Below are 27,190 nucleotides of genomic sequence, written 5' to 3'. Positions count from 1 at the left end.
ACAAAATATTCTATGTAATGCAAAAAGAGAATAATATTTCTTAACAATTTTAAAATATTTTTTCGAGGACAAAAAATATACGCTTCGACTAAATAAATACGCAATGATACAATTTTTGAATAACGTGTTATCTCTTTTTCTATAAGAAAAAAATGGCACCACTATTTGCTCATAAAAATGTATTTTGCGTAAATTGATTAATTCCGCTGTAGTATTAGTAAAATATATTTTTTCTTTTTTGTTCCTTATTCTTTAATCTTTAATCTTTCATCTTTTTTATTTTATATTTTATACCTTATATCTTATATTTTATATTCTTTCTTCTTTATTCTTTAATCTTTAATCCTTTTTCTTTTTTCATTTTATGTGTTATCGATATTAACACAGTTTACTTGACAGCACAAAATTGAGCCCCCTTATTCTCATATATTTAAAATATGGGTTTTATTAAAAATATAGGCTCACTGCATAAAGAACAAAATAAAGAATAACGAAATAAGCAATAATGCCAATCTGTAATATTAGATTTAACTGAGACAGTAAAAAGGATAATAATCCACTATTTTATCACTGCTGAATGCATATTTCATGTATGATGTTATATCTTTCCCAATTTTTTGGTGAGGGGGAGCGGAAAATAGAAGGTTTCCTTCTTGGGGTACACTTCCTACAAATTTATTACATTCTTTGTATTGTATATATTACGTGAATGTAGGAATTAAAAATTTTACGTTAAAAAAATTAATTTCCAAAAAATTTAAAACTACTCTATATATTTAGTTGACACATAGAAAATGATGAAATGAAATAAGGTTCATAATCTAAAATATGAAGGTAAATTTTTTTTTTTTTTTTATCATCCAAATGAACAAACTCATTAAATAAACATAATTTAAGAACACATTTCTTCTATAATGTAATAAATTTGCAAAAAAAAAAAAAAAAGAAAGATGAACAGAACGAATTTAAAAATTAATTATAACGTGGTTGAAGCATAAGTAGTAAGAGCAGTGAAACTACTTCCCACATATTTTTATAAACTGCCACATAATAAGAACAATTTAATAATATGTGTATTGCATATAATGTAATAACAATGATGGATACATGTTAATGAAAGAATATTAAATATGCTAAAAATGAAAATAGAAGTAGTAGAGGTAAAAAAAATTTTAATTAAATATTGCAGATGAGTGCAATAATATGAATATATACATGTATGGGTGAAGTATACGTATATATGTGTATATGCACATGTAATGTATTAGCTCACTACAATATATGCTAGTCCAAATTAACATGGTACGTGGCTTCATATGTGTATAAAGACCATAAATAGGGAATCAAAAATAAATTCCATAGTACTATAGCACAAAGTGGTTAATAATACAGGATTTACAGTTTAGCAACTATATATCTCTTCATTTTGCAATTTTTCCAAATAATAATGCAGTGTTATGTCCTCCAAATCCTAAATTTGTATTTAAGGAAATGTCTATATTTTCTTTTGAATGAAAACTTTTATTAGGTGTATAATTTAAATCACAATCAGGATCTTTATGTTCATAATTAATAGTTGGTGGTATAATGTTTGTTTCCATTGCCTTTAAACAAACAATAGATTCAATAGCACCTGCGGCTCCTATACAATGACCAGTCATACTCTTTGTTGAGGATATATGTAATTTATAGGAATGAGACTTAAAGACATTTTTTAAAACTTTCGTTTCAATTTTGTCATTTAAGTTAGTTGATGTCCCATGTGCATTCACATACTTAACATCCGATATATTTATATTTGCATTTTTTATTGCTTTGTTAATTGAATTAGTTAAGCCCCTTCCATTTGGTTCAGGGGCAGTAATATGAAATGCATCACTTTCAGAGGAATATTCCAAAATTTCTCCATATATTTTGGCATTTCTCTTAATTGCATGTGCATAAGATTCAAGAATTAAAATACCTGAACCTTCCCCCATAACAAAACCACTTCTTTTTAAATCAAATGGTCTACAACCCTTCTTTGGATTATCATTATATCCAATGCATAATGCTCTTAATGCATTAAATCCTGCAAAACTGATAGGTGTAATACTTGCCTCCGTTCCCCCGCATATCATAACATCATATTCCTTATATTTTATATATCTGTATGCTTCTCCAATTGTATTACCTGATGTGGCACAAGCACTTAACATTCCAAGTGAAATTCCTCTTAGATTATTTTCAATAGACACAAAACCTGAAGGTGTATTTGCAATCATGGCTGGAATTAAGTATGGACTTATTCTTTTATGACCCTTTTCATGTAATGTTTTCATTTCCTTTTCTAAAAAAGACAAACCACCAATACCACTTCCAATAATAGTTCCTACTTTTTCACTATCGATTTTATGTAAATCAATATGGGCATCATCTATGGCTAATCTTGTTGCAGCCACCGCATAATGAGTACAATCATCATTGCGGTTTACATCCTTTTTATTTGTATAAAAATCACATGGGTTAAAATTTTTTCTGTCTATTTCACTGCCTATTCCACATGCCATATCTGTTACATCAAATTTGGTAATTTTGTCAATAGAGTTATATCCATTGATTAAATTTTCCCAAAATTGTTCTATGCCAACCCCAACCCCAGTTACTATACCAATACCTGTGCACACAACTCTCGATGTCTGCATTTCAGGGAAACATAAACAGTGCATGTAACTAGCTATTTTGAAAAGAAATTATATTTTTCCTTTTTTTCTATTTTCCACATCTGTTCATACAAATAATCATTCTGACTTGTTTTATTTTATTATTATATTTTTTACATTTATTTGTATACTCAGAGTTATTTTTCCAGTACGTACACACACATATATGTATATATATATATATATATATATATATTGTGCACATTATATGTGCTCTTTTTTTTTTTTCTTTATTTTCTTACTTCGCAGTGTTTTTTTAACTCTCTTGAGTTGTAGCTGTTGTACAGCGTAACCTTTCTGAAAATGCTTTTATCAGTTCTTGGCACATTATTCTTGATAAATCCATATTTTTTGCTATACACCTATTGACATTTTTGTAATTCAGCGTATATTCATGTATATATTTGGAAAGAAAAAATGTTAAACAAAAAAGTTGCATAGAACGATGTAATTACATTATTATTGTGTTAAAAGAAAATATAGGCATGTATTTATATATATATATATATATATATATATATATATATATATATATATATATATATATATTTATATTTATATTTATATTTATATTTATATTTATTTATTTTTTATTTTTTCTTCTTTTTTGTTTCCTGAAAAATAGCATGAACGTGTATACATTGTTAGTTATTTCACTTTTTCTATTATTCCTGAAGGATTATATATGAACAACGGCTTCGCAGCCTTGTTGTGCAACCCCATGTTCGTGCATACTTGGAGTTTGCATATGCAGAAGGGTATACAAATATAGCACGAAAAATATGATTATTCAACAGCATACGTGTATATATGCGTTTTTTACGGAGATGTAAAATTCAGACAAATGTTAATACATATGTATATATATATATATATATATATATATGTACTTATCCACTACTCTCAATGTCGTTTTGACTATTTTTTAGTTCTCCTTTTTGATTAAAAAATTAAATGTAGATATATATAACTCAAATTAATAAATGTGTAGCGTTAGAAATTTATACACATATTTGAGACTCATTAAATATTTTTAAATTACTTGCAAAATTAAAAAGTAGTAGAAAAGGGATTTAGTATAAATTCTCATTTTTCATTAAAAAACTTGATAAAAGAAAGGTCCTTTGAACAATTTTTTATTTATTTTTTGTTAAACTCATTAAATAGAATTAAAATTATACTGGGAAAGATGAAATAAAAAATAAAATAATTAACATATTATTTATTTATACACATTACACGAATTTTGTTTTTCACATTTGAATTTCGCTATTTTTTCTTTTTTTTTTAGCAAAAACATGGTCCAAAAAAAAAAATTAAAAAAAGGTTTTTTTGTTTATAATTTATGTGTATACAATGTACATATATGCAACCTATATGTTTTACGTAATTCGAACAATTCATGTATTTTACATGACTTATACAATAGTACATTATGTGTAACCTGTATAATTGTATATTTTATGTGACCTTTACAGTTCATACATTTTTACATGACCTATGCAGTGATGCCTTTTTTTATAACATGTTATAATCATACATTTTTTTATAACCTGTACAATCATACATTTTTTTATAACCTGTACAATCATACATTTTTTTATAACCTGTACAATCATACATTTTTTTATAACCTGTACAATCATACATTTTTACACAACCGTTACATTCATACATGACCTGTACAATTCATATATTTGCATGATGTGTATAAAAGTTGTCATAAAATTTTAAAAGAGTTCATTGAGTTTGTTCATTTCTTATTAATAACCATTTGGAAATAAATCACAGTAGTAACATATTAAGAAATTATAACGTATTTTTCTATGTTACTGTTACTAAGAAATAAGTTGTTTTATTGTTGATTTTTTTTTCTTTTCTTTTTATATGTTAACTTTTTTTTAACATTCACCACATTTTCCATTTTTTAAAAATATTCAAATCTCAAAAAAAAAAAAAAAGACTTCAATTATAGAAAAAATTGTACGTTTTTATATACATAAATTTATCATATTTATGTAGTAAACGAATAGAAGATATTTCTTTAATAATATATACATGTTGCTTATTCATTTTTTTTTTGTTTTTCTTTTTTTTTTTTTTTTTTTTGTTTTTCTTTTTTTTTGTTTCTGTTTTTCTAATTTATTTCTTTTTATCTTTCATTTTTCGTCTTTCATGTTTTAATTGTTTATAATTACAAATATTAATGCTAATATGATTAATTTATTTATATTCTTCAATTTAGACTTCAAAAATGTTAATGTTTCAATACTACTTTAAATATTGATATATATTTAATAAGCGAAATATGTACATTCTTTTTTTTTTTTTTTTTTTTTTTTTTAATATAATATTTTTTTTTTTTTTTTTTTTTTGTACTTTAGCATTTTCATATACGTAGCACAAATTGTTCAGAATATGTTGAAGGAAAAACATTTCATATTCTCTGTACACCTGTATGAGTTAAAAAAAAAATTGTGAAATATTTTTTTATCATATAACACACTATTTTAATTTGTATATTTTATATACATATACATATGTGTTTATACGTATATATATGTTTGCGTATATGCATGTGTAATACATTTATATGAAAAATATAAAATACATTTGTGCCCCTTATTCATATTACTCGAGTATAGCAAGGTTCATATTTTGAAGAGTGCAGAAAACAGAAAACACACGAATAATTATGTAACAAGGACCTTTATATGGTAGTTGATGTAATAATATTAAGTGATAGAAGCCAGTTTAAATAGTAATTCAGCGTAACATCATTATTAGCGGCATTAGAAATATACTTACTCAATGACAACAATAATACGAGAAAAATTCGTTAACAAGTGCAAAAAAAAGTTAACATATTATTATGCGTAAGAAATTTAAAAATAACATGTTATAAGAGAAAAAAAAAAAAAAAAGAGTGCGTTCCTCCATATATCAAAGTTTTATTTATACGTATTTATATAAATGTATGTATATATATATATATATATACATACAAAATATATCAATTTACCTCTTAATTAGGTGAACATACTTTAAATTATGAGTAATAAAGGGCAATTCACATAATTTAGATAGAACTAAATATTCCATATATGCTAAAAAATTAAAAAAATGTATTATCACCTTATATATAAGAAGCCGTTTTTTCAAATTTTATTAATGATACTATTATTAGCATGTTGCAAATGAATGAAAAAGGAAATAGCAAAGAGGCGAAAAAATAAAAAGCTGAAAACTGTAAAAAAAAAAAAAAAAAAAAAAAGGTACGCGAAAGATACATAAAAAATACACAAACGGTATGCAAAAAATGCGCAAAAAGAATACAACAAATACGTAAAAAAATAAGCAAGAAATATGCAAAACTAATAAAGAATAAGAACAAACAGAACAAATAAGAGAAATATATATACATCAAAAAAATCCGTGTGTACGCGAAAAATCCGTACACACAAGAAAAGTACATACTACAGAGGAATACATACACATATGTGCCGAATTCGTACATGTAAGGAAGCTACTACACAGTAAAATCGTATCAGAAGATATAGTTGAAAACAAATAAAAAAATAAAGTAAAAGTGAATAATTCAAATAAAGATATATCATATTAAGTGAATCCAAGCTAAGTCAAACATAGCTTTTTACTATGGAACTGTCGAGAGGAAAGGTGGTAATTGAGAAAAAGATAAATGAATACACAATAGATGAGAATGTATTTTTTTTTGAACCAAATAAGGAAGATGTGTATGACAAAAATGCAAAACTGAGATACATTTTTCATAATACCTTTATTAACACAGAAGAAGAAATTGCAATAAGTGAATTTAAAAGATATTGTAAAAATAAATCGTTAAAAATAAATAAGATATTCTTTGAAAATGAGTGTTTGCGCTATTTGTACTCAGCGCAGTTTGACTTTGCAAAAGCGTTAGAATTAATAAAAAGTAATTTTGAATTTCGGTTATCTGATGTTCTTCCTATAAAAGAAAAAGATGTTATACATGATATTAATAAAGGGGTAATGTATTGGCATGGGAGAGATAAAAAATGTAGACCTATAATGATAATAAATTTATTAAATATTGAATTGTTGGATGTTGAAAAGTTAACGAATTTATTTTTTTTTTGTTTTGAATTTTTTTTAAAATATTTGTGTATCCCCGGAAAAGTAGAAAATTATATATCCTTAATTGATTGTTCAGGTATATCAATGTCAAAATTTCCAATGTCTACATTTATGAAGTTATTAGAAATTATGAATTCAAAATATCGATGTAGATTGTTTAGGATGTATATAATTGATGCACCCAAATTTTTTAAAACATTTGGAAAATCTTTTTTAAATTTTGCACCATCCTATATGACTAAAAAATTAAAAATTTTAGATACCAATTACGTGCCTTATCTAAGAGAGGAAATCTTAGAAACACAATTAGAAAGGAAGTATGGAGGAATACAAGAAATCAAAAATAATATATTTTATCCTTTTTCCTTTTACCCCAACTGTTATCATATAAAGGAGGAGGTGGAGGAAGAAATAGGAAAAAACAGTTATGTCAAGTTTGATGTTTTTAACGAGATAAATAAAAAAGTGTATGAATATGTAACCTCAGGATATTCGATGCACTTGAAGTTAATAGAAAATAGTAATAAAGAAGAGATGAAAAAACAGTGCTCCTATTTAAATGAGGAATTAAATTATAGTAATAAATTTAAGAAGAGTAGTAGTAGTAATAACGGTCTAAGTAAGAAGAAAAAAAAGAAAAAAAAACTAAGCGGAAATGATTATTTTCTGAACAAAAATTTCATCAATTCAGTTATGAAGGAAGAATATCATGTGGATAATAATAGTTTTTTGAAAAATAATAAATATATCAATTCAAAATGTAAATATATTGTTAATGCTGGAAGTTCACATATATGGTTTTTTAAAATAAAACATTTATATTTGCCGAATATAACCGTTAGTTATTTAATAAGTAGGTTTCCCTTTTTAATAAGCCATCTCATTGTTAAGTCAAATTTTAACTCAATGAGGTGCTATTTTAAGTATATAGAGAACAATATAACAGTCGAGGCGCTGACTCACAATACTACTGCAAGTAGCAGAAGAAAAAATGGGGGGAGCAACGGAAGGGATGGTAGACGAAGTAGTGGAACAAGTGGTAATTGTCATCATAGCATAGCACATACATTGAACACATCGAATATCATGCCATCGGTAAGAAACACAGAAGAAGACCATAGTACATTAAATATCATAAAATCGTTAAGTAGCTTCAATATGAGTAGTAACTATGAAAAGGAAAGTAATAAAGAAAAAGGAAAATTACGATATACCAACAAGTTAAAAATAAATAATAAAAAATTTGAAAATACAGTCATACAAGAGAGATGTAATATAGATGATGAAAAAAAAAAGGAGATTGAGTTAGATGAAGAAGAGGCCAAAACTAGTGAAATAAAATTCTACAAAAATTCTGTATCCATTTTTGAAGACAACAGTAAAAACTCATTAGTTGCAGAAGGTCATATTTTAAATAACAATTATACATATAGTAATAAAGAAGACAATAAACAAGGTAAGAAAAGTTTTTATAAAATTAAAGCAGCAAATAGTTTATTTATGGAAGAGTTCACAGAACAATATGAAAAAATAGAATATGCAGAAAATGCTTTCTTAAATAAGATAGGTCTAGATTGCAATGCTTGTAATAATGCGCAACAGAAATTCGAGAACACAGGAGCTGCTGAAATATGCCTGGGAAAAACAGCAATGGATTTTCAAAAAGTGTATAAAAATGGCGCTTCCAGTAGTAGTGTTAGCAGCGATAGTCCTAGCGGTAGTAGTAGTAGTCATACTGATAGCAGAAGTAGGCATACCGGTAGCAGCAGTAGACATGCCGGTAGTAGCAGTAGACATACCGGTAGTAGCAGTAGACATACCGGTAGTAGCAGTAGACATACTGGTAGTAGCAGTAGACATACCGGTAGTAGCAGTAGACATACCGATAGCAACGGTAAGTACAGTGCTTATAATAATGCATTACAAAACGATAACTGTGGTGTCAAATTAAGCTCAAAAAAACCAATAATTAGCCTTAAACCCATTTTTCCAAAAAGGTTAGATTATGACCCATCAAGTTATAAGAAGAATAGTGCTACCACTACTGCGAATAACACCAATTATTCGAAGAGTACGAATTGTGCGAATACTACTAATTACACTTATACTACAAATGGTGCTAATATTAATGACTCTAATTCTCGTAGTTCTAAGGTGTCCAAAAGCCCATATAAGAAATTGACAACTGAAAACAAATTTCAAGAGGACACGTTAGACGATTCTACATCTGATAATCAATATTACAATAAATCGAACATCCTGTGCAATCTTTCTCAATCCGATACAAATGTAACAAACACTATTGATCATGAATTGCGTAATGAAAACAAAAAAAAAAATGTGAAATTATCTCAAAGTGCGTCAGATATTAACACAAATATAAAATCTAATGTGTCCGAGGAGGGAAAAAAGAAACTGAAGAAAATTAAGATTATTGGTTTGCAATTTTTTAACAAGACGGCTTCTAAAACGTAGCTGTCTCGGTGAAGATGTGGGATTGTAAATAAATAGGATAATATTCATCTGAACACATAAATGTAAGCATATAAATGTAAACATATGAATTTAAGTATATAAAGGTAATCATATAATTGTAAGCTTATAAATAAACACATACAAATCTGCACACAAAACCACACATATAGATGTACATACTCCCCCAAATGCAAAATAGAAAATGTAACCAAAAAAAAAAAAAGAATCACAACGAATATATATTAGGCACATCTATATATATTTGTTTTTGCATACTTATAGAAAATTATCAATTTTGAGTAAGTATTAAAAAGCAGTATGTGGTAGCTTCAAGGCTATGTAGACTCGGCAGTTAACACTGATATATCCATATGTCCATACAGATATAAATAAATATATATATATATATATATATTACACCACTCTTTTAATTTGTCGTCATTTTATACACAAGTTGTACCATTTTCTAATTAACTAATGTGTTAACAATCCATCTTATCATAATTAAAAAAAAAAAAATTAATTTTACGTATGAAGCAATATATGGGATTTTTTAAATACAATACTGTCTTTGCATATGTATGCATCTATGAGTGTGTATATATCTTTATTTTCTTTATTTATGTATTTTATAATTTCGGCTCCTTTTTCTCCAGGGATATCATATGTTATATCATTTTATTTTATATTATTCTATGGTATTTGATTGTTTTTTTTTTTTTTTTTTTTTTTTTTTTTTTTCTCCTTTGTTTTTACCCCTGTTTTACGCTTTTTTGCTCTAATTTATTGTTTTGTTTTTATCGTTATTTTAAACTTACTTCCTCCTCCGTCTGATTAATTTTTTTGTTTTTGTAATTTCGAATTTGTCATTTGTTTATGCTTTTACTTTCCTCATTCTTTGCTCTGCTTTGCTTTTCTTTCCTTACCTTTATTTTTTTTTTTTTTTCCGCCATCATTTAATAAAAGACAACTACGTAGGCTGTTAAAGTGGATTTACTTATTTAAAACTTTTATTAATTTTTAATGAATGTGAGGATATATAGAAATTTATGTATGTACATATATATGCTCAAGCATATATGTGTATGTATGGATATATGTTTTCTCTTAAATATGATGCTCCTACTAAATTCGATAAAGGGCTCTATCATTTTATTAATTTTTATAACATTATAGGATTCTCACTGTAAATATATAGATATTAAATTTTTCAAAAAAAAAAAAATAAAAATAAAATAAACAATAGACAAAATTGATAATTATATATATATATATGAATATGCATACACATGCGTTGAATGGGAAAATTATGAATTTTGACATATATTTTTAAAAAATGATAATTATAGATGATAAAGAAAAAGAGCAGTATAAACCTTCTAATTAAGTGTAATTGCAGATAACCTACTATATAAAAGAAAAAATACATAAGTATTTTTTGAAAAAAAAAAAAAAAATCACGTCAGAAATATGCACTTTGAGAAAAGGGTAATGTTACTATTTTGATTGAAAAGGGCTAGAAGATTTTTTCTTTCTTTCTCCCTTTTTGCCCATTTTTAGCAGATTTTTTGTCCATGTTTTGCCAATTTTTACCTATTTTTTCCCAGTTATCTGCTTTTTTTTCTCTCCATTTCGGTACAAAATTTTAAGGTGTTGAGCTACCGAAGAGACAACCAGTTTTGCGGGCAAAAATAGGATAGCCAAAAATTCTGAAATGTCTTAGGATATAGACCTCATTTTGACCTTCCCGTTCATTATTACCTTTTCATTCTTGTCTATTTGGCTCCTTTACTCGTTTAATAAAATATAAATGTTGAACTTTATTTTATTTTTTATTTTTTTTGGACAAAGTAGAAAATGATTTCCTCCCCTGATGAGAATTCGGATGATAGGCTGCAAAGTGAGATGCAGGATGGAGGGATTGATTATAAAAATGAAAAAAACAAAACGAGCGAAATGAACGAAGCGAACGAAGCGAACAAAACGAACGAAGCGAACGAAACGAACGAAGCGAACGAAACGAACGAAGCGAACAAAACGAACGAAGCGAACAAAACGAACGAAGCGAACAAAACGAACGAAGCGAACGAAACGAACAAAGCAAATGAAACAAACGAAGCGAATGAAGCACGTGAAGAGGACAGTAAAGCTGGGGAATGCCAAAATGGAGACATAAAATCAAGTAATAGTAACGAAGATAATGAAAAAGAAAGGAAAAAAAAGATAAAAAATGGGAAGAAGTTTAAGGCAAAGAAAAAAAAAATCGAAAACAATGAATCAGGGAAGTGTTCAGATGTAAACACAAGTGATGAGTGCACTGATATTAACAGTATCAATTTTGAAGGTGTAGTGAACTTCCTTAAAAATATAAGCACAAACGTAAGTATCATTATAAATAGAAGATATAATTGTAGTAGTAACAATAAAGGTAATTCTAATCCTAATCATGGCAAAAGCCGCAGCCGTAGTGGTAGTCCTACTAACAATAACAGCAGTAATGGTAAAAACAGCGTGTGGAAAGTAAAAAATTTAAAAAAAGAATTTAAGCGGACACTTAAATTCGTGAAAGAAAGAGAGGAAAAAAATAAGCAATACGAAGAGAACATAAGAAAACTAAAGGAAGAGATAGAAAAAAATATGGTAAAGAATAAGCAAATTATTAAAAGCTATGAAGAAGAAAAAAAAAATGTGCTACTACTACAAGGTCAGTTGGATAAACTACAAGTCTTATTTGATAGTAATCAGAAAAAAGAGGATAGATGGAGTTGTGAAAAGGAGAATTATTTAGAGAATATCGAAACATTAAAAAGTAGTATTGAAGAATTGGAGGTAAAGATAGAAAAGAAAAATAAAGAAATTGAATCTTTAAAAAGAGAAAATGAACACATATTATTAAAAGTAGACAATTTAGAAAAAAATAGTAAAGAATTAAAAAACGAAAATCTTGAAATAAATGATAGTTTAAAATGTGCTAAAAAAGAAAATATAAAAAAAAATACTACAATAGATACGTTAAAAAAAGAAATAGAAGAACACAAAAAATTAGATGAAGAGTATAATAAAGATAAATTATTAATTGAAAAGAACACAGAAATTTTAATTGAGGAAAGGAATTATATGAATGAAGAGTTAATTAAAACACAAAAGTTGTTAGACAATCAAATAAACAAAAATAAAGACTTGCAAAATAGTAATACAAACTTACTAGATAAAATGGATTTATTAGAAAAGAAACAAAAAGAAATAATAAAAAAAAACAATGATTATGAACAAAAGGTAGAAGACTTAAACAAAAAAAATAAATTACTTATGAACGAAATTAAAATGAAAGAAAATGAAATTGTGAACAACACAACGGTTATAAACAGTCTTACTAATAACAATACAAAAATCAAAATGAAATTAGATCAAGAATATTATAAAATAAAAATGTTAGAGAAAGAGAAGAAATCACTAGATATTAATGTAAAATCTCTCACATATGAAATTCAGAATATCATAAAATTAACTGAAGAAACTAAGCAGAAATATCAAAACCAGAGAAGAGAAATTAATGATTTGATAATAGAAAAGGAACAAACAAAAAAATTAATTGAAAAAATTGATGAAGTCATTAAAAAGAATACAGAAATAGCAAAGAAAGAGAAAATTTGTAACATAAATTTAGAAAAAGATATTAAAAAAGGTATAGAAGAAAAAAATAAATTAAATGAAGAAATACATGCACTTGTTAAGGAAAAAGATAAATTGTTGCATGACCTCTCTCATACAAATAGTAAAGTGGTTAGTAGCACTAATGAGCTAGTAACGAAAGACAGTAAAATCAGTACTTATGTAAAAATAGTTAACTCTCTAAAAAACGATTTAGCAAAGGAGAAATCGTTATATGAAAATATAAAAAGCGAAAAAATAAATACTAGTAAAATTCTGATGGAAACAAAAGAAAAATTAAACAGCTTAGAAGAGAAATTCAAGTTTCAAACTAACGAGCTGGATATCATAAAAAATGAAAAAAAGAATTTAGAATCTATGTTAAATGATATGATAGAGGACAAAAAAAATATAATTAGTCAATCTGAAAAATTAAAAGAACAAATAGAAAGATACAAACATCAAAATGAAAATTGTAAGACTCAAATAGTACATGATAAAAAAACAGTAGATAATTTAGAAGTAGAAATAAATGAATTAAATAGTAAGTTAAAATTTTCGGACAAAAATCTTAATCAAACAAAAAAAGAAAAAGACTTATTAAATAACGAAATAAATGAAAAAACAGACCAAATAACAACCTTAAGGGAGAAACTAAAACTACTTCAAATATCTCATGATAAACTAGATGTAACAAATAAAACACAACTGCAAGAAATTAAAAATTTAAATAAGACTATCTCTAACTTAAAAAATTCTAATGCGTTAAGTAATGTATCGAAAGAGGTTTTGAATAACAACAAAATGGAAATTAACTCGTTGAAAAAAGAATTAATTAATGAGCAAGCAAAGGTTAAAACATTGTCAGAAGAATTAGAAAAACCTATAAATATTCACAGATGGAGAAACTTAGAAGGAAATGATCCAACTGCTTTCGACTTAATACAAAAACTTAAAAATGTGCAGAAAAAATTAATAGAAAAAACAGAAGAATCAATGAAAAAAAATGCTATCATTGAGTTAAAAACTAAAGAATGTGAAGAATTACAAAAGGAGCTAAGCAGTAGGTCAAAGAATACCAATGTCCAAGATATAACCCAAATAAAACAGAAACTACGTGAGAAGGAAACTCTTATCAAATCCCTCACAGCAGAGATTTCTATGTATCAAGGGGAAAAGGAGAACAAAATAAAAAGGTGAGTAGGTTGTATAAGTATAGGAAAAGGCAATTTTTGTAACGTGTAAAGAGAAAAAGAGTTGTCTTTCCTAAATGTCAGTTATTGGCTAGCTAGGAAGGGGGGAGAAATAAAAAATAATGAACATAAAAAAAAAATGAAGTAACACGACAAAAATGTAGTAACATAGAAAAAATAAAATAAAATAAAACGTAATTATATAAGTTCCTTTTTTTATAATATCATGGGTGAAGTGCCACTCTGTTTTGTTGTTTTGTTTAACTGTACGAACCACTTCATCATGAAAGTATAATTTTCAGTTCGCCATTTTGCCATGATTTTTTACTTTTCTTGCTATATATTGTTAAAAAAAATTACAAGTTCAATTTTCCATTTTTTCAAACAGTTCATTTGCTATTAACTTGGAGGTGGAAGTAACAACTATGTGGGCATGTGGAAATTATTGTGAATAATTATATGCATATGTAAAAATTAATCTTTTTATTAAACTAACATATAGACATACATATATATATGCGCACACACGTGGACAACTAAAAGTTTTAACATTATGTACTCGTTTAACGTTTGAAAAAAAAAAAAAAAAAAAAAAAAAAATACTAATTAAATAAAAGTAGTATAATATTAAAAAGAAATAAATGTTTTGATAAAATAGATATGTTCAATATACACACGTATATGCAGTACATATATGTACGTGAAGAAAACATAACATCATGTTATGAAAAATAATTTTTTAAATACTCTGGTGTATCAATTCCGTTATACTGTTTCAACAAAACAAATAAGGAAGGGGAGAAATGTATGTTCATTTTTTGTAAGTAATGTAATATTTCTTTATTTTTTTCACTGTGCATATGCTCACTCAAATTCTTTATATTGTTCCATTTTTCAATATATAATGTTTCTACAAAATAATTTTTTTCCTTTAAATATATATTGTAATTATTAAAACCTTTACTTAATTCTAGTTGGTCAAAGCAGTACTTAAGTTCGTTAGAAGTATTCTTTACATAATCATCTTTACTACATATAAATTTATTTAATAATATTCCATTGGTCGAATTTACGTTGTTAACTAAGCAAATCACTATATCTCTTAAAACCCATCCGCTAACCGAGCCGGAAATACCAAATATAACATACCTGAACATGTTAAGTGAAGTCACACTTTCAGCATTCAACTTTATATACACATATATTTATATACGCATACATATGCAAATACATATGCATATATATATTCATGCAACTCTTTAAGCATTTGTGTATATATATATATATATATATATATATATGTATACGTATTATGCCTTCGTTGACGTGTTCTGTGAGCATCTATGTGCAAATACATGTACAATGGACATTACACATGCACATATGTTCACGTATTTAGACCATAAGTATGCGTAAGTATTATGAAAAAACTTGCAAAAAAGTATATGCTAAAAACAAATCATCAAAGTATTATCTGCTATAGGTACTCATAAAACCTCTACAAGCTAATAGCCTGAAATGAAGTTAAGCTCAAAAACTGAATAATGGAGTAAACATATTCTTACGAAAAAAAAGCCCCTTCTACGTTCTTTTTTATTTATTTTTACTCCATATTTTGGGTGTATTTCTTATAATAATTAAAAAAAATATATATTTTTTTTTTTCAAGTTAACTATAGTTAACGTCAATTTATTATGTGAAGTACTTTATAAATAGCCACAAAAAATTAAAAGAATATATATAAAAAAAAAAAAAAAAATTATGTAAGCACACACATATATATATATTTATATAATAGCGACAATGTGGCATATATAAGTATAAACGACAAAAAAATGCAAGCGCTCAAACGAACAAGTGCAGTATATGTGTGTTACTAATTAATATTAAAAAAAAAAAGATAAAAATGGGATAAAGAAAAGGCAAAAAATGGGCCTAAAAACGGCAAAACATTATGGTGCAATAAAACAAAATAACAAATATATCAAAACCAAAAAATACCTATTTAACCATTTAAAATGTTGACACATAAATACGCTAACGTATCTGTAGAAAGTTAATTATAATCTTTTAAAGAGGAAGAAATATTTGAAATTTTTATTATTGAATTTTTGAAAGCTTTGAAATTGAAATGTGATTAGATTCAAAATTGAAATAATAAGAAGTTCAAAAATTAAAAGAAGTTAAACGTAAGGACTTTATGAAATCGTTTGCAGCGAAATACCATTTACAACTATCAAGATACATTTTACACAATAGCAGCATTAGAAACAGAAAAACAAACGTAATAAATACTTTGAAAAAAATTTTATTTACTTATTTCATTTTTAAGTCAAGTATGCAAAAAGTTATAGGGACACATTCAGGACGTTTTCATACGGATGAAATATTAGCAACAGTTATGTTAAAATTTTTACCTGAGTATAAAGACGCTAAAATTATAAGAACCCGTGATCAAGATACATTAGATCAGTGTGATATTGTAGTAGATGTAGGAGGTGTGTATAATCATGAAAAGAAAAGATATGATCATCATCAGAAGGAGTTTAATGACACGCTAGATGAAAAACACACAATACGACTAAGTAGCGCAGGATTAATATATAAACATTATGCTAAAGATGTTTTTAGAAAAGGTTTTAATATTACGGATGAGAGCAAAGTGAACATATTGTATGATAAAATATATACAGCTTTTATCGAATCTGTTGATGCTTTAGATAATGGAATTAATCAATATGAAGGAGTAGCCAAATATCAAATAAATACAACTCTGCAACATCGAGTAAATAGTTTCAATCCAAATTTTTTAGATGATCAAGTTGATGAAAATGAGCGCTTTATGTTAGCATCGAATATTGTTAAAGAAGAATTTACAAGTTTTGTAAATTACTATTCAAATGTATGGTATTTTGCAAAAAGTATGACAATGGAAGCTATTAACAATAGATATAATTTTCACAAATCGGGTAAAGTAATATACCTACAAAAAAATTGTCCATATTATGATCATTTATATGATATAGAAGAAGAATTTAATATAAAAGAGGAAATTTTATTTTGCATTTATAATGACAGGTATGGAAATATTAGATGTGGTGCCATCTCAAAAAAAAATGAAGCCTTTTCCTTAAGAATGCCATTTCCTGCTAGTTTTAGAGGACTGAAAAATTCCGAATTAGAAAAAGTCTCAAATATAAAAGGGTTAACGTTTGTGCATTATTCAGGGTTTACTAGCGGCGGTGAAAGTGTTAAATGCTTAATTCAGTTGGTAGAAGCTACCCTAAGGGAAAATAATATAACTTTTTAATTTTGTTGTAAATGGTATTATAAAGAATACTGTTAAAAATAAGGGGTAGAGGGTATTTTCTTTTTTTCCCTTCTTTTTTTTTTTTTATACCCCCATTTATTGATGACTGTTTAATTCATTATGTATTATAAGGCATGAATAATTGTTTCCTTTCCTTTTGTTCTTTTCGTTTAATTTAATTTGCGCAAATTAAAACATGCATTGAAGAGTTTATATGTACATTTTACTTTTTAATGATTTTTTTGTTTGAGTACGATAAAAATACGTTCCTTCAAAAATTTCAAGTTTTTTATATCATATTGTGTTGTTAGTGCATGTTTATACATGACTCTACACATAAACATATACATGGAACACATATATTAATTTAAAGCCAACGTACTTCGCAATTTTTAATCTAAAAAAAGTAAAATAACAGCTGCTAATAACAGTAAAGCAGTTGATATAGATAAATAACTAAAAGTGTGGGAATATACCTTTCCACGCGTTTAAGCAGTTATTTTGTTTGTCATGTTGAGGTAAAGCAAACGCCCCATTTTACTTTTTAGGAAATATATAACTATATATACTTTTACTTGCTTTAATTTCACTTCATCTCATTTCGGCTTTTTTTTTTTTTTTTTCAAAAAAAACCTTATGTAATTTTAATATCATAATAATATACTTCCAATAATATACGTGGTACACTTTATAGCATAATTTAATTTTCCTACTCCTCAATTGAAAGCGAAATATATAAAAAAAAACAAGGCCTTTTTCCTACAGAAAAGAAATAAGGCGTACTAAAAAATAAAAAAAGAAAAACATGTAGGCGTAACCTCTTTCCGTAATGTTTTATTCGATTATTTATATTTTTTACTTAACACACTTATCATTAAAAGTATATAAATACCTATACTTGAACACACACTAATTTTAACCTTCCAAAAGGAATATAGTAAATAAAGGATTTCACATTTTAAATAAAAAACTAAAAAAGAAATGAAAAAAAGGGTCAATAGTGGGAAGAAAAAAGGAATAAATTGAAGTTCCATATATTGTGCTATATAATGTGCAAAATAAAATGAAAAGGGTATTTTCTCTTAAAAAGGTAAAAATTTTATTATGTGCATGGTTTTTTAAAATTTATTAAATAAATCTTCATCCCTCCAATGAAGCAAATTCCTTAAGATACGTCATAATTTCTTTCTTCAAACGCTAAGTGAATATTATATATAAATATATATATATATATATATATATATATATATACATATACATGTATAAATTAATATAAAAACAAAGAGCTCCACCTATAGGGGGGAAACAATAAATAATTAATTTATGCTGGCACATATGTAGGCTCCGGAGTATTTTTCATACACCTCTGTGCATCGTAAATTGTTAAAAAAAAGGAAAAAAAAACAAAAAGCGTAAATACTACTTTAAATTAATTTTAAATACAATTTGTGTAAAGATAATTCAGAAGACTACTTAATACAAAATTTAAAAAGAATATGAGTGATAGGAAAAAACATATTTAAGCTAATTAGCTTTATTATTTTAAAAGTTTATATACGAAGCAGAAATTTAGCTCATCCATATTTGAAAAAAAGATTACAAACGCGCACGTAATTAACTTTGTTTAATGCGCTATTTAAATGATTAAAGACATCTTTACATTTATATATATATATATGTATATGTACATATTATACACGTATATAAAATATGCAAGAATTTATATGTACCATTTTCGCAAATTTTACACAATAATTAATTCAAATTTATAAACACGATTTACCCTTAAAACGCTGTACATTTTACGTACGAATGTAAAATAAATTTAACAAAATAACTTAATTACATGAAAATTTTTTATATATTCAAAAAAAATATATTTATAAATTTCTTTCCAATCCGCAATTCTCAATTTATTCCATATGTGAATGACGAAAAATAAATATATCCCCTCTTTTACTGATATCTCACTTTTTAATTTTTTGATATTCTTAAAACCTCGCTTTTATTTGCGTATATTTATGTTGTATTTTTTAAAATTGTTCATGTTTATATAATAACTATGCTGTTTTGATGTTTTTTTCAATTTTTTTTTTTTTTTTAAACTTACGAAATAAGCAAAATGCAGATAATAAATGCACTTAATAGTGCATATGTTACATATTCGTATATGCGTAAATATAAACGTAAATACATACATATAAATACATACATATAAATATATACATATAAATATATACATATAAATATATACATATAAATATATACATATAAATATATACATATAAATATATACATATAAATATACATATATAAATATATATAAGTATTCACTTGCTGATTAAGCTATACAAATAATATATATATAGTTATACGAAAAGTATATTTTTAATTTTCGTAGGACTTATAACTTCACATACCCCCTTTAATATGTGTTCATAACATACATGTACTCATAAAAATATATTATTTATTTTATAGTAGAATATAGTAGTATGTGTTATAAAATGCTAATTCTTCAAATAATTTATATCTAATGTTTTTTCTTTTAATAATAAAATAACATATAGTCCCTATTATACTGAGTGAAACATATAGTTTATTTTAAAAAATTTCTAAAATATATAACCACCATCCTACGCATGTAGTGAAAAAAAGTATTCATTGCATTTTGAGATGTATATATATAAATATATATACATACCAACATATATATATGCAATGTATAATTATATATTTATATATACATATTGCATATATACATATTCGAATATATATATATATATAACTTAATATTTATGCCTATCGTTATTTTATAATTTGGTGTTACTGTTTAGATTTTCATTTCACATTTCTGTAATTCTTTTTAATATTTTTATTTTTATTCTTATGCTTTATAAATGCTTTTTTTTTATTTTCTATATGTTTTATTGTAGTTTTATTTGTGCTAAATGGTGTTTATATATATTATCTTAATGCTTGGCTATATCTTATTTTATATTAATTATATTATTAGTTACTCTACATTATTACACTATAATTATACTTTTTTCCTTCATGAGTAGTTGACATATAAATATATTACTTCCTTTCTGAAAACGAAAAAAATAAAGAGAAATCAAAAAAAAAAAAAAAGAATAATTGAATAATTTTATTCAAATATATAAGGAAAAAGAAGAAGTAAAAATTTATCATAGTGCCAATATAAACATTTCAGAATATATTACAGAACTATTTGAACGTATAATTTTTTTTTTTTTTTTTTTCTAATTATTTTTAATCCTTACGTTTTATTCTAATAAAAAATAAAACATTTCAAACTAAAACATTAGAATATAATGAGTTCTTATAAATTTAAAAATTCTTCTTCGAGCGCGAGCTTGCAAAGTGCAGCTAATATAACGCTGAGGCAAATTTTAGAACCGAGTGATAAAGTCAATTTGCGCTCTAAAAAAACGCACATTATTTGTACCCTAGGTCCAGCATGTAAATCCGTGGAAACACTTGTAAAACTTATAGATGCAGGTTCGTTTACGAAAAAAAAGATGAATATAGAAAATAAACTGAATAAATATTATTTTTTTATCTAAATTATATTGTTATTGTTGTTCAGATGTTGGAGTATTATCTTTTGATTTTATATAACCTCAGTGTACATTAGTTTCATATGTTTGTTATTGTGTTTTGTTACGTTGTTTTATTTTTAGTGCTTTGCGTTTTATTTATTTTTGGTTCCTCATGTTTTACCATGTAGTCCATGTTTTAGTATGTTTTGTGTGTTACTGTATATTCTTTTTTGTTTTGCCGTATTGGTAATTGCTTGTTCCTTATGACCTATTCGTTATTACTTATTTGTTATTACATATTTATTATTCCATATTTGTTATTCTATATTTGTAATTCCATATTTGTTATTCCATATTTGTAATTCCATATTTGTTATTCCATATTTGTAATTCCATATTTGTAATTCCATATTTGTTATTCCATATTTGTTATTCCATATTTGTAATTCCATATTTGTTATTCCATATTTGTATTCCATATTTGTAATTCCATATTTGTATTCCATATTTGTATTCCATATTTGTTATTCCATATTTGTATTCCATATTTGTTATTCCATATTTGTTATTCCATATTTGTTATTCCATATTTGTTATTCCATATTTGTAATTCCATATTTGTTATGCCATATTATTAATTCCATATTTGTTATTCCTTATTTTATTTTTTTATTTTATTTGATATTTTTCTTTTCTTTCCATCCCTTTAGGAATGGACATATGCCGCTTAAATTTCTCGCACGGAACGCATGATGATCACAGGGAAATGTTTAATAATGTTTTAAAGGCGCAGGAACAAAGACCGAATGTTTTGTTAGGTATGTTGCTAGATACAAAAGGACCCGAGATAAGAACAGGTTTATTAAAAAATAAAGAGGTCACTTTAAAAGAAGGTAGTAAATTAAAGCTAGTTACGGATTATGAGTTTTTGGGTGATGAAACATGTATTGCTTGTTCATACAAAAAATTACCACAGAGTGTAAAAAAAGGTAATATAATATTAATAGCAGATGGATCAGTTAGCTGTAGAGTTTTAGAAACCCATGATGATCATGTAGTAACGGAAGTATTAAATACAGCAACCATAGGAGAGAAAAAAAATATGAACTTGCCAAATGTTAAGGTTGATTTACCAATAATAGGTGAAAAAGATAAAAATGATATTCTTAATTTTGCAATTCCAATGGGATGTAATTTCATAGCTGCTTCTTTTATCCAATCAGCTGAGGATCTTCGTTTGATAAGGAATTTATTAGGACCAAGAGGAAGGCATATAAAAATTATTCCTAAAATAGAAAATATTGAAGGTATTATTAATTTTGATAAAATTTTATTAGAATCAGATGGTATCATGATTGCAAGAGGAGATTTAGGAATGGAAATTTCACCGGAAAAAGTTTTCTTGGCCCAGAAGCTTATGATATCGAAGTAATATTAATGAGCACGAAATGTAGATGTGCGCAAATGTGTGTTATTGCACGTACATATATAAATGCATTCATGCATATATATATATATATGTTATATATTTATGATACTTATCATAAATACATATTTAGTATATGTATCTGTGAAGTATATGTATACTTCTTTAATGTGAAAATTCCTTGTGCCTACATTTTCCTCCTTGCCCTTCCATTTATTTTTCCGCGCTCCTGCAACTTTAGGGCATTACACACATTTGCATCACCAAAAATATAAATTAAAATCACAAATTTATTTTATATTATTAATAGTGATGCATAAAATAATAAAAATGAATTAATATTACGATTACGAGCGTTTTGTTCGAATCTTTTATTTTTTTATCTTATAAGTCAGCTGATTGGTTATATATATGTGAAGTTCATTTTGCTTCATTTATTTTAAAATCATTTAGTGTTAAATTAAGATAACAACGCATGTACATTCTTGTTCTACCGTTTAGCATGCACCTTTTTGTTTATGTATGTGTGTTAGTGGATGTACCTGCATATATTCTTGCACATGTATCAGCATATGTACCTGTGAACTTATAAATATGTATTCTTTCCTTATGTAAATGTACATATCCGTATCACCTTGCGTTTTGAGTATACAATATTTCTCTTCTTCCCTTTTATTTAACAATTTTCAGATGCAACATACAAGGAAAGCCAATTATAACAGCTACTCAAATGCTAGAATCCATGACCAAGAACCCAAGACCTACAAGAGCAGAAGTGACAGATGTGGCTAATGCAGTTTTAGATGGAACTGATTGTGTTATGCTTTCAGGTGAAACAGCTGGTGGTAAATTCCCAGTTGAAGCTGTTACAATTATGTCCAAAATATGCTTAGAAGCTGAAGCATGCATTGATTACAAGTTATTATATCAATCCTTGGTTAACACAATTGATACTCCAATAAGTGTTCAAGAAGCAGTAGCTAGATCAGCAGTAGAAACAGCAGAATCAATTGGCGCTAGTTTAATTATTGCTTTAACAGAAACAGGATACACTGCTAGATTAATAGCCAAATATAAACCAAGCTGTACCATATTAGCTCTTAGTGCTTCCGATTCAACTGTTAGATGTTTAAATGTACACAGAGGAATCACATGTATTAAGGTCGGATCATTCCAAGGAACAGACACAGTCTTGAGGAATGCAATTCAAATTGCCAAAGAAAGAAATTTGGTTGCAGTTGGAGATAACGCAATTTGCATTCATGGAATTAAAGAAGAAGTCGCTGGTAATACTAACTTAATGAAAGTAATTAAGATAGAATAAGCACGCTGTGAATGCGTATATATATATATATATATATATATATATATATGTTTACATGTGTTTGCATATATTACGAAAGTATACATGTAAAAACACAGAAAGGGACAGACCCGTAGTAATAGAAACAGTACTTGCATGAAATAACTGTTAATGCAAAAAATAAGAAATATACCAACGATGTTTAAGTCCAACTTGTTTTATTATGTATATCCTTTTTTTTTTTTGAAAAGAGAGAAAATAGAAAAAAATAAAAATATAATCAACTTTTAAGAGATTGAACATTTATTGAACGCGTAAATAAATATTTAAATTATGAATTAACCATCGAATGAATCCACATTATACTGTAAAGAAGTGTTTTAATAATCATATGTTGATTAAAAAAATAATTGCATTTTATTTTAGTTAATAAAAAAAAAAAAAAGTTAAAAATAAAATATAAATAAAATAAAAAGAAAATATATATAAGATAAAATAAAAAAATATAAAGAATCATAAAAGTGAATACTCGATATGGTTTCATTTTCTCACAATAAAAAAAAATAAGATCGTATTTTTTAATCTGTTTTTTAATAAATTTAACTAGAATGAATTAAACTTTTTTTGAGCAAATTAATCTGTTACGCGTTCCGTAGTATGCATATGTATATATATATACACGACAATAGAGGAAAAAAAAAAAAAAAAAATTGTACAAATGTGCAAACAGGTGAAAATATTGAAAAATATAGGATATAGATAAGAAACAGAACAGCAAGAACGGATTTACAACAGGTATATTAACATGCCTTTACGCCTTAAGGTGTATAAACAATTAAGGTTTCACATAAATAATAATGCATGGACAATGGCGAAAACATCATAATAGTAGTAACACCTTAACTAAGTCTGTCGTTTTTGATGCTACTATTATTATTATTATTTTTTTTTTGTTTTTTTTGTTTTATATACTCATTCCTAAGAGACAAAAATGTTTATTGGTTAATGCAAATATAGCGTACATTTTAAAATTGTTCATAACGATTGATATTATATTTAAAATATAATTGATGTGTTCAATTAAATATAATGTGAAATAGCCTAACTGGTTCATAAAAAAAAAAAATTTTTTTTAAATTGCAATATATTGTAAGAATTTTTACATAATTTTTTTTTTAAATTATAATATAAAAGGCCTATCATAAAAAAAAGAAGAAATAAAAATATAATGCAAAGGGGAATACGCATGAAAAAGCCCCTTGAATATGCACAAATTAAATGAAATATTTAAAAAGAGAAAATATTTTATTTTTCTGTAGAGAAATTTTTATATAGTACAAAAATAAAAGTAGATTTCCCCAGTGCTTGGGAGTAATTTTGAAGCTCATGTGTACATAAGTACATAACTTTCAAAATAACGTACTAATATATACTATAGTTGAGGGTATATGTTGTGCAGGTTTTTCTATTTGTTTTCTGTTAAAGGCAAGTTAAAGCGGTAGCAATATATATGGGTATATTACAATCATATTAACAATACATTCCTAATACTCTTTAAATTTGCTTTAAAAGAGTATGTAAGCCCATAGGGGGAAGGCATAAATGTAAACAACGTGGGCTTGTGTGTATGTATTATATATCTAAAAAACGTGTAATTTATTTTATAATGGCATTTATATAAATGTGAAGGAACGTAATTGTAAACTAATATCTGCTAATTGAAAGGGAAGTTCACATTTGTTGGATGTTATATATAACATGTAAAGTGTTCAAAGTTTTTTTGACAAAAAGTACATATGTATGTGTATATATGTACATTTAATTAGGGACGTGAAAACGTCGTAGGTATCTATCGGTGTTTCCGTTCTAAATGAGTATATATATATATATATATATATATATATATATATATATATATATACATATATATGTGTGTATAAAAAGCGATCGAACACAATACGCCAAAGTGGAACTACTCCAAAATGATAAGCAGATTCATGGAAAAAGGCGTATTGGGGGAAATTTTACTGAAAAGTTATATTCCCATATGGAACAAAAAATTATGTGTTTTTTTTAATAAGAAGAAAAATATAACTTACCAAAATGATTTAAAAAAAAAAAATATTCCTTTAAGAGAAGCTAGTGATACTTCTTCAAGGTTAACCAAAACAAATATTATGGAAGTAAAAGAAATAGTAGTTCATGATAAATATAAAGTACAAGTATCTTTGTGCATTGATAGATTTCCATTAAACTTTGTTGAGGAGGAATTTGAAAAAGACTTTGAAGATTTTAAAGATAAATGGCTTTTAAGAACAAATAATAATTTAGAAGTAAACGAAGAGTTTTTACATATGAAGTATAATTTAAGTTCATTTCATGATAAAATAAATGAAGATAATACTGAAGAGAATAACATAGAAAATAATAAAAAGTATGAAAAAAAAGATATAAAACTGGAAAAGGAACATAATAAAGATGAGGAGAAAAAAGCTGAAAAAGAAGACTTGGAAAATTTATTTTCCATAGAAGGAATACAAAATATTTTGATAGAAAAAGAAAAGAAAAAAACAAAACAAAAAGATGTTTCAGATAACATAAATGAAAAAATTAAAAAGAAAGAAGATAATAATACAAATGAATATTACTATAGAGATATTAAAAGAAAACCAAATAATTTTTTATATTTAATAGTTAAATATAAAAAGACAAATAAATGGATGTTTCCTGTGATAGATTTTAAAAAAAAGTTAACAATTAGACAAAATTTGCAATATTTATGTTCAGAACATTTAAAGTGCGAAATGCCATGTTTCATTGGTTATTGTCCTTGCACTTTTGACAAAAGGAAATTTAAATTTCCTATTCTCCATAACGAAATTATCGGAAGGAAAATTTTTTATTATAGAGCTCATTATATAAATAATGATATTAATTTAGACATATCACAAAATGAGTATATAAATGACTTTGCTTGGATGTCTCGTTCAGAATTAAAAAACTTCCTGTCTGTGAACAAATATCACGTAATAAAAGACGCAATACCGTTAACATGATGTTTGTTGGAGGGAGAAATATATGCATTCATGGGTAGTTACCTAAGCGTGTACATATATAGGTTAGTATGAACACATATGTGTACATATATGCACGTTTAGTTAACTATACATGAGTCCATTTATTTGTACACAAGGGAAAGAACATAAAAGAAAAGAATTATATTCTTGCAAATTTTATTTATTATGCATTTATTTGTACTGAGAATCTACAGCTTTTCAATTATGCATAGAGGTGCAATTACTTCAATCATTTTTTTGTTGGACTTTTTAATAAGTTTTTAAGTTATATGCACACATATTAAGTTTATGAATACACATTTGTATATGAGCGCGAAATGGTAAAAAAAGGGGAGCACATGGTATTATTT

At 25.9% G+C, this 27,190-nt stretch overlaps 7 protein-coding genes across 7 annotated transcripts; 5 read left to right on the top strand and 2 right to left on the bottom strand.

Annotated features, from left to right (window-relative positions):
* Positions 1-1,421: 1,421 nt before the first annotated feature.
* Positions 1,422-3,792, bottom strand: PmUG01_11037300 (3-oxoacyl-[acyl-carrier-protein] synthase i/ii, putative; the record flags this gene model as incomplete). The annotated part of the gene is made up of 3 exons (XM_029006031.1): positions 1,422-2,678; positions 2,945-3,064; positions 3,745-3,792. The coding sequence occupies 3 exons, from the start codon at positions 3,790-3,792 to the stop codon at positions 1,422-1,424; spliced, it is 1,425 nt and encodes a 474-aa protein (XP_028862561.1).
* Positions 3,793-6,359: 2,567 nt separating this feature from the next.
* On the top strand, positions 6,360-9,314 carry PmUG01_11037200 (Sec14 domain containing protein, putative; the record flags this gene model as incomplete). The annotated part of the gene is made up of 1 exon (XM_029006030.1): positions 6,360-9,314. The coding sequence occupies one exon, from the start codon at positions 6,360-6,362 to the stop codon at positions 9,312-9,314; it is 2,955 nt and encodes a 984-aa protein (XP_028862560.1).
* A 1,857-nt stretch (positions 9,315-11,171) lies between these two features.
* On the top strand, positions 11,172-14,165 carry PmUG01_11037100 (conserved Plasmodium protein, unknown function; the record flags this gene model as incomplete). Its single annotated transcript, XM_029006029.1, has 1 exon — positions 11,172-14,165. One exon carries the CDS (start codon positions 11,172-11,174, stop codon positions 14,163-14,165), a length of 2,994 nt encoding a protein of 997 aa, XP_028862559.1.
* A 715-nt stretch (positions 14,166-14,880) lies between these two features.
* On the bottom strand, positions 14,881-15,315 carry PmUG01_11037000 (conserved Plasmodium protein, unknown function; the record flags this gene model as incomplete). Its single annotated transcript, XM_029006028.1, has 1 exon — positions 14,881-15,315. The coding sequence occupies one exon, from the start codon at positions 15,313-15,315 to the stop codon at positions 14,881-14,883; it is 435 nt and encodes a 144-aa protein (XP_028862558.1).
* A 1,043-nt stretch (positions 15,316-16,358) lies between these two features.
* PmUG01_11036900 (conserved Plasmodium protein, unknown function) lies at positions 16,359-17,468 on the top strand (the record flags this gene model as incomplete). The annotated part of the gene is made up of 1 exon (XM_029006027.1): positions 16,359-17,468. The coding sequence occupies one exon, from the start codon at positions 16,359-16,361 to the stop codon at positions 17,466-17,468; it is 1,110 nt and encodes a 369-aa protein (XP_028862557.1).
* Positions 17,469-20,806: 3,338 nt separating this feature from the next.
* On the top strand, positions 20,807-23,784 carry PmUG01_11036800 (pyruvate kinase, putative; the record flags this gene model as incomplete). The annotated part of the gene is made up of 3 exons (XM_029006026.1): positions 20,807-20,993; positions 21,745-22,462; positions 23,151-23,784. 3 exons carry the CDS (start codon positions 20,807-20,809, stop codon positions 23,782-23,784), a joined length of 1,539 nt encoding a protein of 512 aa, XP_028862556.1.
* A 1,976-nt stretch (positions 23,785-25,760) lies between these two features.
* Positions 25,761-26,819, top strand: PmUG01_11036700 (mitochondrial ribosomal protein L46 precursor, putative; the record flags this gene model as incomplete). The annotated part of the gene is made up of 1 exon (XM_029006025.1): positions 25,761-26,819. One exon carries the CDS (start codon positions 25,761-25,763, stop codon positions 26,817-26,819), a length of 1,059 nt encoding a protein of 352 aa, XP_028862555.1.
* Between the last annotated feature and the right edge of the window lie 371 nt (positions 26,820-27,190).

The sequence above is a fragment of the Plasmodium malariae genome (assembly GCF_900090045.1).
Source record: "Plasmodium malariae genome assembly, chromosome: 11".
NCBI classification, from domain to species: Eukaryota; Apicomplexa; class Aconoidasida; order Haemosporida; family Plasmodiidae; genus Plasmodium; species Plasmodium malariae.
The sequence above is the reverse complement of the archived record's forward strand: the minus strand, read 5'-3'. Positions and strand labels throughout refer to the sequence as shown.